At 41.8% G+C, this 18,215-nt stretch overlaps 1 protein-coding gene across 2 annotated transcripts in view; it reads right to left on the bottom strand.

The window, feature by feature from the left end:
- Positions 1-18,215, bottom strand: part of EYA3 (EYA transcriptional coactivator and phosphatase 3) — a 634,133-nt gene that overhangs the window by 35,949 nt on the left and 579,969 nt on the right. For both annotated transcript variants that reach the window (XM_053707122.1, XM_053707121.1), the window contains 2 exons: positions 3,909-4,023; positions 3,334-3,455 (listed from right to left, as the gene is read on the bottom strand). In XM_053707122.1, the coding sequence (XP_053563097.1) occupies positions 3,334-3,455; positions 3,909-4,023 (237 nt within the window). The remainder of the gene's footprint in view (positions 1-3,333; positions 3,456-3,908; positions 4,024-18,215) is intronic.

The following is an 18,215-nucleotide window of genomic DNA, read 5'->3' as shown; positions in this document are numbered from 1 at the left end:
TCACAGTCATTCAGAGTAGCTAAAACCTCCCTGAGCAACACGCGGAGGTGTTCAAGCTTAAATTTAAATGTTGCCATATCAGAATCAGGTTGAATCATCTTCCCTGAGTCAGAAACATCACCCACAGAACGAAGCTCTCCTTCCTCAGCTTCTGCATATTGTGAGGGGGTATCAGACATAACTACTAAAGCGTCAGAGTGCTCTGTATTTCTTCTAACCCCAGAGCTGTCTCGCTTTCCTCGTAACCCAGGTAGTCTGGATAATACCGCTGACAGTGTATTATCCATGACTGCCGCCATGTCTTGTAAAGTAAACGCCATGGGCGCGCTAGATGTACCTGGCGCCTCTTGAGCGTGAGTCCCTTGAGCGGGAGTCAAAGGCTCTGACACGTGGGGCGAGTTAGTCGGCATAACTTCCCCCTTGTCAGATTCCTCTGGTGATAAATCTTTTAAAGACAGAATATGGTCTTTATAACTTAAAGTGAAATCAGTACATTTGGTACACATTCTAAGAGGGGGTTCCACCATGGCTTCTAAACATAATGTACAAGGAGTTTCCTCTATGTCAGACATGTTTAAACAGACTAGCAATGAGACCAGCAAGCTTGGAAAACACTTTACAGAAAGTTAACAAGCAAAAAATAAAAACGGTACTGTGCCTTTAAGAAAAATAAAAAAGGTCAGAATTTGAAAAACAGTGAAAAAAAGCAGTAAAACAAACAAAATTTTTACAGTGTGTATAATAGGCTAACAGAGCATTGCACCCGCTTGCAAATGGATGATTAACCTCTTAGTTTCAAAAACAGATCAAAAAAACGAAATAGACGTTTTTTTAACAGTCACAACAAACTGCCACAGCTCTGCTGTGGCCCTACCTTGCCATACAAACGACTTTAGAAAGCACCAAAACCCTTCAGAGAGGCCCTATAGCATTCAGGGAACTCCTTCAAGGAAACTGAATATCTCAGTCTGCAAAAGCTAATGCGCAATTAGGCGCGAAATTAGGCCCTTCCCACTTCCTGTCTACACAGTGAGAGGCCTAACAAACTATCTCTAGGCAAATTTAAGCCAGCCATGTAGAAAAAACTGGACCCCAATAAAGTTTATCACCAAAAGGCATATAAAAAAACGTTTAAGCACTCCCAGCAAACGTTTAATATTTCAGTAACTTGAAAAAATAATAAGAGTGTTACCTCTAATAGTAAGCATGATACTAGTCGTTATTAAATCACTGTAATCATGCTTACCTTGAATAAATCCGGTATCAACAGCATTTTCTAGCATATACATTTCTCTAGAAAAATTTAGACTGCACATACCTCATAGCAGGTTACCCTGCACGCCATTCCCCAAGCTGAAGTTACCTCTCTCTTCAGTTAAGTGTGAGAACAGCAATGGATCTTAGTTACAACCTGCTAAGATCATTAGAGACCACAGGCAGATTCTTCTTCTATTTTCTGCCTGAGACCAAAATAGTACAACTCCGGTACCATTTGAAAATAAACTCTTGAATTGAAGAAAAACAACTAAATTACACCACATCTCTCTAACTGCTTCCATGCTTGTCGAGAGCTGCAAGAGAATGACTGGAGGTGGCAGTTAGGGGAGGAGCTATTTAGACAGCTCTGCTGTGGGTGATCCTCTTGCAGCTTCCTGTTGGGAAGGAGAATATCCCACAAGTAATGGATGATCCGTGGACTGGATACACCTTACAAGAGAAACTGGTGCTTCTTTATCCTCTCTCCTCAGAAGACCACTAATAAGACCAAGGAGAGGAGGTGACAGAGAAAAATTATTAAAAAAGAATTATGTTTTGGATACAAAAATTGGAATCCTTTAAGTGAAGGTAAAGTTTTGTCAATTAGAACACATCAATGCATTCTTTAATAATACAATAAGCTAATCGCTAAGTTTATTTGATCAATTTTTTTAAATTTTGCGACATATATATATATTATAATATGTAATACCAGACTGGCACCAGAATTAATGCAAAGTCCTGGTTAATGTTCACCTGTAATTTCTTAATAGTTACAGGTGGACAGTGCTCAGAGGTATAAATTATTTAAATGCAGAAGACAAAAAGACAGGATACATCCTCAGGATAGGGGGGAGTCACACTAAGCTTCCCACCCCTAGGCTGTGTAGTCCAGTATACCCTTATGTAGCACAAATGATAAAGGAATTGATAATAAAATCAGGACAATAGCAGTTATATACAGCTAAATCAACATTTATTTATCCTTATAACAAATTGCCACAAGCAGTAAACATTATAATAAGTCCACTAGACAAAAACAACTTTCACTGACTTAGTTTTGACTTGAATATATTATCCATTTGCTTGGTAGACCTCACCTTTAGTAGAGGGGCTTGAGGAAATCATTTTATGTGCACTTAAAAGCAGCATAACAACTAAAACGTCAGAAAGCAAACTTCAAGTGCTCTTAAAGCTTGAGGAAAAAATAATTAATGCCGCCCTGTGTGGTGTATACATGAGTAGGACAAACTGGGTTGCTGCAAAGCAAAGCTTGAATGTTTCTGTGCACAAACAGTATACAATGGTGACAATCTGCTGTGAAACCCAGACATATGTATCCTAGTGTGCCAACCTGCTGTAAATTGGCTATATAGTAAATATACTCTTTGTAGCCTGTGGGCTGTTTGAGACAAACAAGTACTTACCCAGCAAATATCCCCTTCACTGCTCTTACCTGGATGCTAGTCCTGAGGATACAACAGAGAGCCCATCATGTAATGTGACTGACGGTAGAGGATTTTATGATGGAGTACATCTTCATGGTTAAACAGGAGGAGGCTAAATTACCTGTCTCAGCAACGCTTGTGGCAGGCTTTTGAGTACAACTCCCACAAGGAGATTTACATTGCACAGCCAGTACTCTCCCTATATCCTTATCTTGCAAGTTTTACCTTAAAAATCCTGAGCACCTCTATATTTGCCAGCTCCTAGACGAGGCAAAGAAATACTGGGGGGGGGGGGGGGGGGGGCAGGGAAGTAGTAGAGATATTAAAGCCTTTGGTGTAGAGTGCCCCTGCCTCCTCATGGTGGCAAGGTTATGACTTCCCAACAGTAAGGAATCAAGGACTCTCACCACCATAAGAAATAAATATTCAGTACTTCCAGTAAAAGATCAGGTATTTTAGATGAGTAAATTGTGATTCAGCACAAGGCTATTAAAAAAACTCCTGCACAATTCTTGTAAACCCAATATTCACAAATTCTCTACACCACTGGCTACGACAATAATGCACTTCCTATTTTGGTGTGCATGAAAAGCATTTAAAGTAACAGAATATTTTATGTTTTAATTACCTATTTTTGTGGCACTGTATATGTTCTCAATTGGAAACACTTCTCCAAGTCCATAGAGTAAAACTTTGGCAAGGGCAGGCACCAACTGTGTAGTTGTTATCAGTACATTCACACAATTCTTTCTGGAAAAAAGGAAACAGAATATTATAATTTCTCATTTTGTTGTGGTTGGCAATTCCATCTAAGTTGTAAAGTCTTCTGATGTCTACCATATTGCATTATTAGAGACCTGAAACATGCCACTGAAATTAAAGGCATACTTTTAATAAACATTCCCAAAAGGTGCATACCATTTAAAACTTATAGGATAAAATACAAGCAGCTAACTTTAACTCTGTGAAGTCCTTTAGCAAACCGTATAAAATGGAACAAAAATGTGTTGAAACAATAAAAACACTTATGCAATATCCAACTTTCTTTGCCTTTGATTTTGGATTATGGCCAGAAAAAAGTTAAGAGGTAACTTGAACTGGACGTTAAAAATAACTAAAAGTGCAGTTATGTTCACATATTACTCAAGAATGAGGAAGTCAAAGCTTCATATAGGTCAGTTCTGCAATGTGCAATCTTCTCACCTGGACTGTATAAGCAGCAAACATTTCAACGCTGTCCCTAACCAGCCATCAGTCAACACCTCTATATCTGCTCTTAACCGCTGTAGAGAATCACGCCGCTGCGGACTGAGAAGGCCTACAATACAAGAGAATACCTGTTAAATTCCAGACTGGGTGATCAGACTGCTAACTTGACTTGAGTCATGACAAGCAGTGTATGGAGAGAGGGAGTTATTTAACTTACATCTTTACTATTGTCACAATGAAAATGAAATATGAGGTCATATTTTAAACTGGTTACTTAGATTTTTCATTCACAAAAACATAAATTATGCTTACCTGATAATTTAATTTCCATCGTGGGGAGGAGAGTCCATGGCTTCATTCATTACTTGTGGGAATTAAGAACCTGGCCACCAGGAGGAGGCAAAGACACCCCAGCCAAAGGCTTAAATACCTCCCCCACTTCCCTCAGTCATTCTGCTGAGGGAACAAGGAACAGCAGGAGAAACATCAGGGTATAAATGGTGCCAGAAGAACAAAAACTAAATTTAGGTCTGCCAAACAGAGAAACGGGCGGGAGCCATGGACTCTCCTCCCCATGATGGAAATGAAATTATCTGGTAATCATAATTTATGTTTTCCATCTAAAGGGGAAGATAGTCCAGGGCTTCATTCATTACGTGTGGGAAACAATACCCAAGCTCTAGAAGACACTGAATGAACAAACAGGAGGGTAAAAAGGAGGGGGACCCTATCCTGAGGGCACCACAGCCTGCAAGACCTTTCTCCCAAAAACTGCTTCTGACGAAGCAAAAACGTCAAATTTGTAAAACTTTGTAAAAGTATGTAAGGAGGACCAGGTAGCCGCCTTACAAATCTGCTCCATAGAAGCCTCATTCTTGAAGGCCCAAGAAGCCACAGCTCTAGTTGAATGAGCTGTGATCCTCTGAGGATGCGTCTGTCCCGCTGTCTCGTAAGCCAAGCGAATCATGCTCCTCAACCAAAAGGATAGAGACGTAGAAGAGGCCTTCTGCCTCTTGCGTTTCCCAGAATACACTACAAAAAAGAGATGTAGTCTTTCTAAAATCCTTTGTAGCCTGAAAAAAATTCAAGGCTCGAACCACATCCAACTTATGAAGTAACCTCTCCTTAGAGGAAGAAGGGGTAGGAAACAAAGGAGGAACAACTATTTCCTGATTGATGTTACGGTTAGACACAACCTTGGGAAGAAATCCCACCCCAGTGGGAAAAACAGCCTTATCAGCGTGAAAAATCAGATAAGGAGGCTCACATTGCAAGGCCGCAAACTCAGATACTCTGCGTGCCGATGCAATAGCCAACAGGAAGAGAACCTTCCAAGAAAGAATCTTAATGACAATAGAGTGCATAGGTTTAAACGGAACCCTCTGCAACACCTTAAGAACCAAGTTCAAGCTCCAGGGTGGAGCAGAATGTCTAAAGACAGGCCTGATTCTGGACAAAGCCTGAACAAAAACAAATTATGCTTACCTGATAATTTACTTTTCTTCTGATGGAAAGAGTCCACAGCTGCATTCATTACTTTTGGGAAATAAGAACCTGGCCACCAGGAGGAGGCAGACACCCCAACCAAAGGCTTAAATACTCCTCCCTATCCCCTCATCGCCCAGTCACTCTGGCGAGGAACAAGGAACAATAGAAGAAATATCAGGGTGAAAGGTGCCAGAAGAATAATAAGGACGTCCCACATAAAATTACGGGTGGGGAGCTGTGGACTCTTTCCATCAGAAGAAAAATTTATGTTTTTCTTCTTAAATGGAAAGAGTCCACAGTTGCATTCATTACTTTTGGGAAAAAAATAACCAAGCTATAGAGGACACTGAATGCCAAGACGGGAGGGTACAATAGGCAGCCCATACTTAGGGCACCAGGCCTGAACCTCTATCCAATAAAAAACCCGGCTTCGTCCGAAGCTGAGAAAATTTTGAGAGGAAAAGCCCCAAAGACACTGACAGTCCAGAAGCCAAACTAGAGACCGCAAACGGACTCGACTGAGCCAACAGTCCTCCAGGAGACACAGTTGGCCAACAGACAGCCCCCCACCGCTCATCCTCCACAAATGAAGGAGACACCAGCCGAAACCCCCAAGAGGACAAGGCAAAGGAGAACCAAGGAAACCGAAAGGTCCCCTAATACAAAAAAGAACACCTCCAAGAGTGAGTCCAGCTCACAGAGACCCAAAGGGGCCCAAACAGGGGAAGAAGGCCACGCCTATACCAAGCGAAACCTGGGATAAGACCGGGCACAGAGACAGAAAATATGTCTCTCCAACATCCTGCAAGCACGGAAAGCAAGTGAAGAGGCAAAGTCCTCCCAGTGTCTGACCATAGAATACCAAAGCATTTGCCATGAAAAAGTGTGTAATACACCCAGGTGAAAAAAACCCAAGTTTGAGAACACAGAGTCTATAACAGGAAGACAGAGGATATTTGCGAGGAGGAAGAAGCAGTTGAGCAAGAAAGAGACTGCAAAAGCAACCACCAGAAAGAGGGCACGCTCCAGGCAACCTAAGTCACCTTACCTACACACATGTCCTTAAAAAGGGGAACACCAAACCTCAATCGAGGCCCCCGAGAAGGGGAGAATACCCTCAAAACCCTCTTCTAAAATCGATGGAGCAAGTTAAAAGGAAAATCTATACCCTAGCAGACTGAGCTAACCGGATAGACTCAACAAAGCTCACACATCCAGAGGAGACTGCGACCGAACGCAGCGCCTTAGACCGCTCGGCCATCCTGACATGCAGACCCACGACCTGCAGACCAACCCCAGCCTTAGGAATCCAAGACAGGGGAACAAAAGAATCCCGAAACAGGTACAGGAACGAGTGTAAGGATAGCACAGCCATCCCCACAGAGTACAAGTACAACCCGACTCTGAAACCAGACAGCAAGGCCAAAGACCTAAGGATCTATCAAACTAAAGGCCCAATAAGTCTGACTTGGAGCCCGCAAGACCCCAGGGGGAACCCAACCTACCTTTCCTCCTCCCATCCAGGAGAAGCCACAAGCAAGGACTCTATCTCCATAGGGAGGAGAATATCCCCTAAAGGAAAGGGATGAAGCCGGAAGGGCAAATACTGCACTCAAGGTCCAAAATCACTGTTTAATGGGAAGAGAGATTCCTAACACAGATGACCTAGAAAAGAACCCCCCTAATGGTAGTTTGCCAAGCAGCTAACCCATTCGCCTGCAGAGCAGGGAATCCACGGGAACACTGGCAAGCTGACCAGGGGAATGCAACCCTAAGGCACACCAGAAATAGGAAATCCAGCACCAGCAACTGGGTATGAACCAACAACCCTTGAGGCGCAAGCCACACAGCTAACATTCAGATAATGGTGGTAAAGAGTAAAAAAATACTCTGAAAACCTGGCCAACCATGACCAGGTTAGGTAGATGGACCAAGGACATAGCCCAAGTTCCCACTACCGTGGAACACCCCGACCAGCCCTGAGATCCAAGATTCCAAAACCACCCAAGACTGGGTCAGGAAAAAAGCCAAGCCAAGCGAAGCGAAGCTTCAGCAACCGGAAGTCTCAGGGAGAAAAACAGGTCCGGGCACCTAATAGTTCAGGCAAACCTTACCCTAGAACTAAACACCCCAGCTGGCCAAAAAGCCAGACAAAAGGGATACGGATGCATATCCAGAGAATCCGGATAGCGAGAAGAACTCGAAAGCCCCGACCAAAGGAAGGAACCACCCCTAGCTAAAGTCCAACGCTCCGAGGAGCAAGGCTAGAAGTCGTATGAAGATACTTCTCTGAACCTCAGGACAACCAAGGGATACATCGAGGTCAAAAAAATCCTACTAGCAGGACTAGTCTCCCTATCACCTCCACACAAGCAGAGGACACAAGGAAGAGAAAGGCACTAAGCCTACCTAGCTCTGGAAAACCCCAAGCTAAACAAAGTCCCCACAGGGAACAACCATCACCTGGAAACACAGATGCCTAAAAGGAGATCCAACTCACCCGGAGACAATGGAAGACCCAAAGGTCTCATAACTCAGACAGACAATACACGTCAAGGAGTAAGAGCTGTATCTAGAAAGTCTAGGAAAGAAGGGGGTGCTTCGGTCGGGTGTGTGCGCAATATGTTATTTTGTATATGAATAGAATAAATCTCATTACACAACCAGCTTGAATAGTCAGACGAAAAGTTTTTTTTGTCATGCAATGTCAGTGGGTCATCCCCCACCTCCCCTGACAGTTGCTGTATTGGAAGTTCTTTTTCAAACACACCAATATATAATGATATCACATATATATATATGTCACAAATAACTCACCACAGTCCTGTTTCTGGGTACTTTTTTCTCCCGCTCCCTGTGGTGCTGCTAATTTGATCCTTGTTATAAGGCTCCTGTTTACGATTGGTGAGTGTCCTTTATGCAAAATTCGTCCAAGCTGGAAGATGCTATACCTCCGCAATAGGGTACGTTAGTGGTATTTAAACCTGCTTAGTGTGCGCACAATGGCCCAAACTGGTTGAATTCCAAAAACAAAAAATGTTAGGAGCACCAAAAAGCGTGTAAAAAGCTAAATTTTTATTGTTTGACAAAAGGGTTAATTATTGTTTGACAAAAGGGTTAATTAACCCCCAGGGTAAGAGTGAAAAAGAAATAATAATAAGTACTTGAAATACAGAGGGCAAAAAGGCTGACCGGTTTCGGCGTCTGCCTTAATCCTAGCCTGCTTAAAAAGTGATTGTAAGTTACCAACTTAAAAACCCACCTCTGTGTTTCAATTGGATGTGTTGTCCACACCCTTCGATTCATTAACCAATACAAAAATTAAATTTTAACAAGACACCTGATTCCCTACTGACATCACTGCTGTCAGATGTGGCGATGTAGGTGCAGCCCTCACAAAGTTTTGACTGTAAGCTTTACTATGCTGACACCTAAATTAGCATGAAACTGCTCATTGCCACCTCTGATCGTGCTGTGAAAAAAATGAGTGTTATACATCTAGTCACGCCTTGCTTAGTGTGACCTTATTTTATGGAATGCCATTATAATTATACATCTCTTTGTGACTATTAACTTTATTCAAAACCACTCATGGATGTCTTATTTTCTTTGCCGTCACTGTATATATAAAAACCTATGACTGACTTGGTCCGAAGCCGCTGGCTGTAACTGCAAAGGTAAGCAGTTTTAGTAACCGATCTAATCCCCGCTGCATGTAGTGTGTGGATATTTGTTTACTACCATGACGTGTTGGCCACTCCTCCTGCAGCACCCTATAGGCTTTTATTCCTCTCAGCTCCTACACTAGGACTACGCCCACTCTGTGGGCTGTGTACGGTAGAGGGGAGGTGTGTATAGAACCTGATTCCTTTCTATGCGGATAGCGTAATCGCTTGTTAGTGCTGCTCCAACACACTGCCCTCAACTGTAATTATCATCAGAAAATATCCGTGAACCTTGATAGTGCTGCATAGTAATTTTATCCTTCAATATCACTGTGCACCTTGTTGTGGTGAATAACCTCACTATACTATACGTGGCAATTTACTGATGTGTATCAGCAGCATTTTTCTACACTGAATTTAAATATTCTTTTATTTTTCAACAGATAGATCGTACTCTATAAATAAAAGACCATGTTAAGATCAATTTTCTGTTTCCTAATTATAGCCTCTTGGTCATTCAGCTTAGTCCTGAAAAAAGCAACATATATTTGATATAGATTGCTGTGTTTAAATTCCTCCTCTGGTGATTACTTTCATACTTTATTTTTTATGTGCTATGGGAAACGGGGTGGGTGAGGGGATTGGTGTGTGGGGTTAGCAGTGTGGGAATGGAGTGTGGGTTTGGGGTGGGGGAGGGGGGGGAGGGAAAAGGGGGGGGTTAGGTGGGGAGGGGGAGTGGGGGGGGAATGGGAGGAGAGGGAATTGGAAGGGAGGGGCGGGGCAGGGAAAGGGAGGGAGTGAGAGGGAGGGGTTAGGTAAGGACTAGACAATTATTACTTATTACTCTGCAATAAAGGGTATGCAGGGTGAGAGTGTTATGTCCAGGACACCAGTTTTGTTTTCCCTACGCACAGCTGAAGAGAGAGAAACAGCAGCCTGGGACTGCAACAAAATTTTCTCGCTAAACAAAACTAATTATAGCCTGATTAATCTTTTTGAAGAAGTAGAACTCCTCCTCATAAAAGATCAACTCAAATGGGATGTGAATATGCTGAATAAATATCTGGAGCTAGGCCTGGTACCTAGAGGTTTGAGATTGAATACATTTCCAACTTTCATCACAGATGATAAATCTTTCATAGAGAGGTGGAATGACCATCTAACACAATGTTCTTTCAAGTTAATGAAATTGATTTGTGAATTCAAGCTAAAGGCCATTGAGGATCTTGGCATCAAAATTAAAGAATTACAGGATGAACTCAATAAGAGAAGTGAGGAACCAAGCTTCTTGAAATTTGATGCCACTCTACAAAGAGTATTGGCTGAAGCCAAATCAGTGTTATTGGAAGCAAAACGTACAAAATATCTAAGGGATCTACAAGATTACAATCTAAATAGAGTCTATGTCTGGAATAGGAGGGATCGTTTTGCCCTAAGAAAGGAACAAAATAAACAAACCCCACACTATAACAGGGGCAGAAGGGGCAACAGGTCAAGGACCAATAGAGACAGACGAGTGAATTTTCAGGAGAGTGAGGGAGAATCCTGGGATGAAGGCTCCTCTTCAGGAGTAGATCAAGCAAGACAGGAAGCCTTAGTAAGACCGAAGGAAGGATCTAATCGGCTACCCCCGATCCTGAAAAACAAGGGACAAGGCTCAGCACCAACTACTTCACACTATAGGGAAGAACCGGCACAACCAAGAGCAAGCCAAGGGCTCTTAGGGGAAACTGAAAGATCCCAAATTGAGCAGGTTTTTCAGGTACCCCCAAGAACATCAGAAGGGGGGGAAGAGACATTCCAGAGCATTATCAGCAGCCGAGAGAACAAAGAAGATACCCCCAAAGAAGAGGACGAATGAGGGGCAACTACAGGGACTGAATGTTATTAATTTGTCATGTTATGTATTAAATAAATCTGAATTGGAGGTTCTCAGCTTAGGTCTAACATTTGTACCAACCATGGACTTTAACCTATTCAAGACTCTGTTGGACGTCAACAAAATGATACGCAACATGACTCTGAAAAAGCACTTCAAGACTGAAGCAAGGGAGTCCCACGAATCGGATGAGAGTCCAGGTTCCATTAGCAATGAGCCAGTAAATGGGGATTCTAGCACAGTTATGAATTTTCAGAAACTCTGTGACGTTAGGGTTCTGGAATCTCTCCAAGGAGAGACAGAAGATGAGGAGGCTAGGAGCTTGATTACTCAAAAATTAAAGAGCAAATCTTCATTCTACCCCATACAGAGCAGGGGTCCCCTTTTGGAGAAATTCCAAAAAAGAGTAGAAAGCGATCTGGTTAGACTTCAATACACTACTCGAAGGGGCCAGGAATCCAAGATTACACGCAAACAAAAGGAAATGCTGAATAGCTTAAAAAACAACAGGAGTTTGGTGATAAGATCTGCTGACAAGGGCGGAGCCATTGTGGTTCAAGACAGAATACATTTTGTTCAAGAAGCTTTAAGTCAGCTGAAAACAGAATCAGATTATGAAACATTACAACAGGATCCAACTAGGTCATTTCAGCGTCAATTGGTCTCTCTTGTGGACGATGTGGTAGATCTGGGCTTTATCAATCAGGAAACTAAAACGTATCTACTTGTACAGAACCCAGCTGTACCGGTGTTTAATCATCTACCGAAAGTACATAAATCTATTGAAAATGTCCAGGGGAGACCAATTGTCAGCGGAATAGGCTCACTTACTGAACACCTTTCAGAATGGCTAGATGACATTCTACAGCCGATGGTAAGCACCCTTTGGAGCTTTCTAGCTGACACAAAACATGTCCTTAACTTACTCTCTGAAGTGACCTGGCAAAACAATTACAATTAACTTACTGTAGATGTCAGGTCTCTGTATTCAACTATACCTCACGAAAAGGGACTAGAGGCTGTAGAATTCTCTCTCTCCAGGAGGTACACAGGGAATCAGGAGTTTATTGAGTATGTTATAAGAGTAACCAAGTTTCTCCTGACCCACAACTATTTCCTGTTTGAGGGGGAGTTCTTTCTCCAGAGGCGTGGGACGGCAATGGGGGCCAAGTTTGCCCCCTTGTACGCCAACCTATTTATGGGTTGGTGGGAGCTCTCCCACGTCTTTGGAGAGCGGAACCCCTTCAGGCAGGAAATAGTGTGGTACAGGCGGTTCATAGATGACCTACTGTTCATCTGAAGGGGATCGAGAAATGATTTAGAGGAGTTCATCAAGGGTTTAAATCAAAACACGGTAGGGATCAGTTTCACTTCAGACGTACAGGAACATACAGTTAATTTTCTAGATATTACACTGAAGGGCCATGCAGGTCAGAAAATTAGAACTGAAACCTATCGTAAACCTATCTCAGGAAACTCACTCCTACATGCAACAAGCTGCCATCCAAAGAGGGTCTTCAAAGGGGTAGCGAGAGGGCAATTAATCCGCCTGAAAAGAAATTGTACTAGTCAACACACATATCAGAAACAAGCGGATGAATTAACCACTAGGTTGCTGGAAAGAGGCTACCAAAGGTCAGTAGTTACCAAGGAAAGAAATTTGGTCACTAGATTGGACAGGGCAAAACTTCTTGAACAATCTAGAAGCAGGCTTAAAAAAAAAAAATAGGAATAGGAACAGAGATAGGAAGTGGCAGGAACAACTAAATGAAGGTGGCAAAATCCAATTTACAACTGACTATTCACGGCAGTACCACCAGATATGCCAGATAATTAGAAGCAACTACCAACTTCTATTAGCTGATGATGCACTGAAAGAAATAGTGAAGGAAGGTATACGATTCGCTTACAAAAGGAATCGTACGATAGGCAACATAATAGCCCCCACTAAACTTTTGATAAAAAGATCCTCTAACCATGTCTTGAAAAAACAAAGTTGAATCATATGAGATTCCGTAGTCTCAGAAAATAAAAATTATCTGAATGAAAACAGAAATGAAGATATGCATCTATTGTATCTAATGAAAACAAATAATGCTATCACTGACCAACAAAAGTCAGAATAGACCATATAAATACCAATCTAAAAGATGGTACATTTATATAATTAAAAGATTTTCTATCTTCAGAACAATGAATAGTTTTGAATAAAATCCCAAAACTCAGATCCTAAAAATGGAACTGGAATAAATACCCCAGAAGATTCCAGATCTGAGCAGCGCTTGATCCTCAACAGGTGATCAACCGCACTTCAACATTACCCAAAATATATGGGACTGAAACACATTAAGGAAAGTGTTAGCCTTACTGGAATAGCTGGAATATAATAGAGAGAAAAAGACTTCTCACAGACGGTTTTACTTCAAATTTTATTTTGTACCCAAAATCTAAGAATTTTGGACCGAATAGAACCAAAAAAACTTCTAAAAAACATGTTACTTGGGTAAGAATTTAGAATTTTGTTCTTTAGTAAGAACAACCAAACTAAAATAAGCTTAAAGTTTTAGTCTAAGAACTTAATCTTGAAGCCCAGAGTAACAGTTAAGAATTGAATCCAATATGAATCAAATAATTGATTATCTTGGAAAAAAAGAAATAAGGATTTTTTAGAAATCACAAAATTTCTTCTAGCTAAAAACAGCTAAAGACATAGATTAAAACCTCATTTGTGAAAATATTCAATAAAAATGAAGAAACAAATAAAATTATTAGCATGTTAATCCAGTTAAGGGACCAGCCAACACACCGGACTTGCATAAACAAAAATGCAAGACAACAAGACAAATGCAACAGCACCCAGTCTGAACCTCAAATGAGCAGTAGACTTTGTCCCTTAATAATGCTAAATAATACATAATCTGATACTTGATCTTTAAAGTAAACAGAAAAAATGGAGCAAAAGCAACATCATCCAAATAAATTACAGGTCCAAGAAAAGTACCTGAAAATAAAAAAAAATTCCTTAAATAGGATACAACCATTTAAAAAGAAAATAAATACTATTTTGCTATAGAAACAATAGCATAATTTAGCAGGAGTAGAGATAGCCCCATTAAATTGGAGAACCCTCAAAATTGAATTTAACTGCCGGCAAAGAATATAATTTAAAACCTTTGAAGAGAATTGTCAGCCTATTCCATTCCCTAGTATGAAGGAATGGAAAAAAACCTCTGAAGACACAGAAGATAAAATAAGCAGAAATAAAATGTTAGCTAGTTTTGAAAAAGAACTAGTTACCTCAATATCCAAAATAATCAACACCTTTTCAACAAAAAACAAATGCACAAAAAATAAAAAAGTAGATTTGTTAGTGTCAATATCTGATGAAGAAAAGTTCTGAAAGAGAAAAAACATCATCAGAGAAGGATAATTCAGTATGTTGTTGGTCATTTGAAACTTCATCAAAAAGAAGTTTGAAAAAGACCTAAACATTTTTAATAGAAGGCGCAAAGTCAGACAAAGCCTTTAACCTAGAATCAGAAAAATATTCTTATACATTTTCTAAGTATATCTTGTACATAAGACGTAAAAAGAAAAGCAATACATAAAGCATAAATACTAATGGATTCTGCATGTAAAAGTTTATCATGATAACCTATTACAAACCATAGCTAAAGATAAAGATTCATAACATTTAAAATAAATGAACTTAGCTTTGGTAGGACTTCTTAGTCAACAGGAATCCCTCAGTATGTTCTGATCCAGGAATAATTTATGGAAAATCTTGCAATATGTAATAGAAAAAAACAACATATAAAGCAAAATTATCAAATTCCTTAAATGAGTTTCAGGAATGGGGAAAAATGCAAAACAAACAAGCCTCTAGCAACCAGAAGCAACAAAAAAGTGAGACTTAAATAATGTGAAAAAAAGTGGCGCCAAGTATGACGCCCACATTTTTTGGCGCCAAGTATGACGCCCACATTTTTTGGCGCCAAGTATGACGCCCACACTTTTTGGCGCAAAAAAACGTCTGTAACACACATGCGTCAAAAATTACGCAACCACGTGTAAATTTCCGGCGTCAACTATGGCGCCGGAAATGACAACATTTTGCGCCAAAAAAGTTTGCGCCAAGAATGACGCAATAAATTGAAGCATTTTCTGCCCCCGCGAGCCTAACAGCCCGCAAGGAAAAAAGTCAATTAGAAAATTTCTTTAAGGTAAGAAAAAATATTTATTCATATGCATTTTCCCAAATAATGAAACTGACAGTCTGAAAGAAGGAATACTGATTATCCTGAATCATGGCAAAACAGAATTTATGTTTACCTGATAAATTACTTTCTCCAACGGTGTGTCCGGTCCACGGCGTCATCCTTACTTGTGGGATATTCTCTTCCCCAACAGGAAATGGCAAAGAGCCCAGCAAAGCTGGTCACATGATCCCTCCTAGGCTCCGCCTACCCCAGTCATTCGACCGACGTTAAGGAGGAATATTTGCATAGGAGAAACCATATGGTACCGTGGTGACTGTAGTTAAAGAAAATAAATTATCAGACCTGATTAAAAAAACCAGGGCGGGCCGTGGACCGGACACACCGTTGGAGAAAGTAATTTATCAGGTAAACATAAATTCTGTTTTCTCCAACATAGGTGTGTCCGGTCCACGGCGTCATCCTTACTTGTGGGAACCAATACCAAAGCTTTAGGACACGGATGAACGGAGGGAGCAAATCAGGTCACCTAAATGGAAGGCACCACGGCTTGCAAAACCTTTCTCCCAAAAATAGCCTCAGAAGAAGCAAAAGTATCAAACTTGTAAAATTTGGTAAAAGTGTGCAGTGAAGACCAAGTCGCTGCCCTACATATCTGATCAACAGAAGCCTCGTTCTTGAAGGCCCATGTGGAAGCCACAGCCCTAGTGGAATGAGCTGTGATTCTTTCGGGAGGCTGCCGTCCGGCAGTCTCATAAGCCAATCTGATGATGCTTTTAATCCAAAAAGAGAGAGAGGTAGAAGTTGCTTTTTGACCTCTCCTTTTACCGGAATAAACAACAAACAAGGAAGATGTTTGTCTAAAATCCTTTGTAGCATCTAAATAGAATTTTAGAGCGCGAACAACATCCAAATTGTGCAACAAACGTTCCTTCTTCGAAACTGGTTTCGGACACAGAGAAGGTACGATAATCTCCTGGTTAATGTTTTTGTTAGAAACAACTTTTGGAAGAAAACCAGGTTTAGTACGTAAAACCACCTTATCTGCATGGAACACCAGATAAGGAGGAGAACACTGCAGAGCAGATAATTCTGAAACTCTTCTAGCAGAAGAAATTGCAACTAAAAACAAAACTTTCCAAGATAATAACTTAATATCAACGGAATGCAAGGGTTCAAACGGAACCCCCTGAAGAACTGAAAGAACTAAATTGAGACTCCAAGGAGGAGTCAAAGGTTTGTAAACAGGCTTAATTCTAACCAGAGCCTGAACAAAAGCTTGAACATCTGGCACAGCGGCCAGCTTTTTGTGAAGTAACACAGACAAGGCGGAAATCTGTCCCTTCAGGGAACTTGCAGATAAACCTTTTTCCAATCCTTCTTGAAGGAAGGATAGAATCCTAGGAATCTTAACCTTGTCCCAAGGGAATCCTTTAGATTCACACCAACAGATATATTTTTTCCAAATTTTGTGGTAAATCTTTCTAGTTACAGGCTTCCTGGCCTGAACAAGAGTATCGATAACAGGATCTGAGAACCCTCGCTTCGATAAGATCAAGCGTTCAATCTCCAAGCAGTCAGCTGGAGTGAAACCAGATTCGGATGTTCGAACGGACCCTGAACAAGAAGGTCTCGTCTCAAAGGTAGCTTCCAAGGTGGAGCCGATGACATATTCACCAGATCTGCATACCAAGTCCTGCGTGGCCACGCAGGAGCTATCAAGATCACCGACGCCCTCTCCTGATTGATCCTGGCTACCAGCCTGGGGATGAGAGGAAACGGCGGGAACACATAAGCTAGTTTGAAGGTCCAAGGTGCTACTAGTGCATCCACTAGAGCCGCCTTGGGATCCCTGGATCTGGACCCGTAGCAAGGAACTTTGAAGTTCTGACGAGAGGCCATCAGATCCATGTCTGGAATGCCCCACAGCTGAGTGACTTGGGCAAAGATTTCCGGATGGAGTTCCCACTCCCCCGGATGCAATGTCTGACGACTCAGAAAATCCGCTTCCCAATTTTCCACTCCTGGGATGTGGATAGCAGACAGGTGGCAGGAGTGAAACTCCGCCCATAGAATGATTTTGGTCACTTCTTCCATCGCCAGGGAACTCCTTGTTCCCCCCTGATGGTTGATGTACGCAACAGTTGTCATGTTGTCTGATTGAAACCGTATGAACTTGGCCCTCGCAAGCTGAGGCCAAGCCTTGAGAGCATTGAATATCGCTCTCAGTTCCAGAATATTTATCGGTAGAAGAGATTCTTCCCGAGACCAAAGACCCTGAGCTTTCAGGGATCCCCAGACCGCGCCCCAGCCCATCAGACTGGCGTCGGTCGTGACAATGACCCACTCTGGTCTGCGGAATGTCATCCCTCGTGACAGGTTGTCCAGGGACAGCCACCAACGGAGTGAGTCTCTGGTCCTCTGATTTACTTGTATCTTCGGAGACAAGTCTGTATAGTCCCCATTCCACTGACTGAGCATGCACAGTTGTAATGGTCTTAGATGAATGCGTGCAAAAGGAACTATGTCCATTGCCGCTACCATCAACCCGATCACTTCCATGCACTGAGCTATGGAAGGAAGAGGAACGGAATGAAGTATCCGACAAGAGTCTAGAAGTTTTGTTTTTCTGGCCTCTGTCAGAAAAATCCTCATTTCTAAGGAGTCTATTATGGTTCCCAAGAAGGGAACCCTTGTTGACGGAGATAGAGAACTCTTTTCCACGTTCACTTTCCATCCGTGAGATCTGAGAAAGGCCAGGACAATGTCCGTGTGAGCCTTTGCTTGAGGAAGGGACGACGCTTGAATCAGAATGTCGTCCAAGTAAGGTACTACAGCAATGCCCCTTGGTCTTAGCACAGCTAGAAGGGACCCTAGTACCTTTGTGAAAATCCTTGGAGCAGTGGCTAATCCGAAAGGAAGCGCCACGAACTGGTAATGTTTGTCCAGGAATGCGAACCTCAGGAACCGATGATGTTCCTTGTGGATAGGAATATGTAGATACGCATCCTTTAAATCCACCGTGGTCATGAATTGACCTTCCTGGATGGAA

The sequence above is a fragment of the Bombina bombina genome, chromosome 3 (assembly GCF_027579735.1).
Source record: "Bombina bombina isolate aBomBom1 chromosome 3, aBomBom1.pri, whole genome shotgun sequence".
Taxonomy (NCBI): Eukaryota; Metazoa; Chordata; class Amphibia; order Anura; family Bombinatoridae; genus Bombina; species Bombina bombina.
This window is presented reverse-complemented; position numbering and strand designations above follow the sequence as displayed.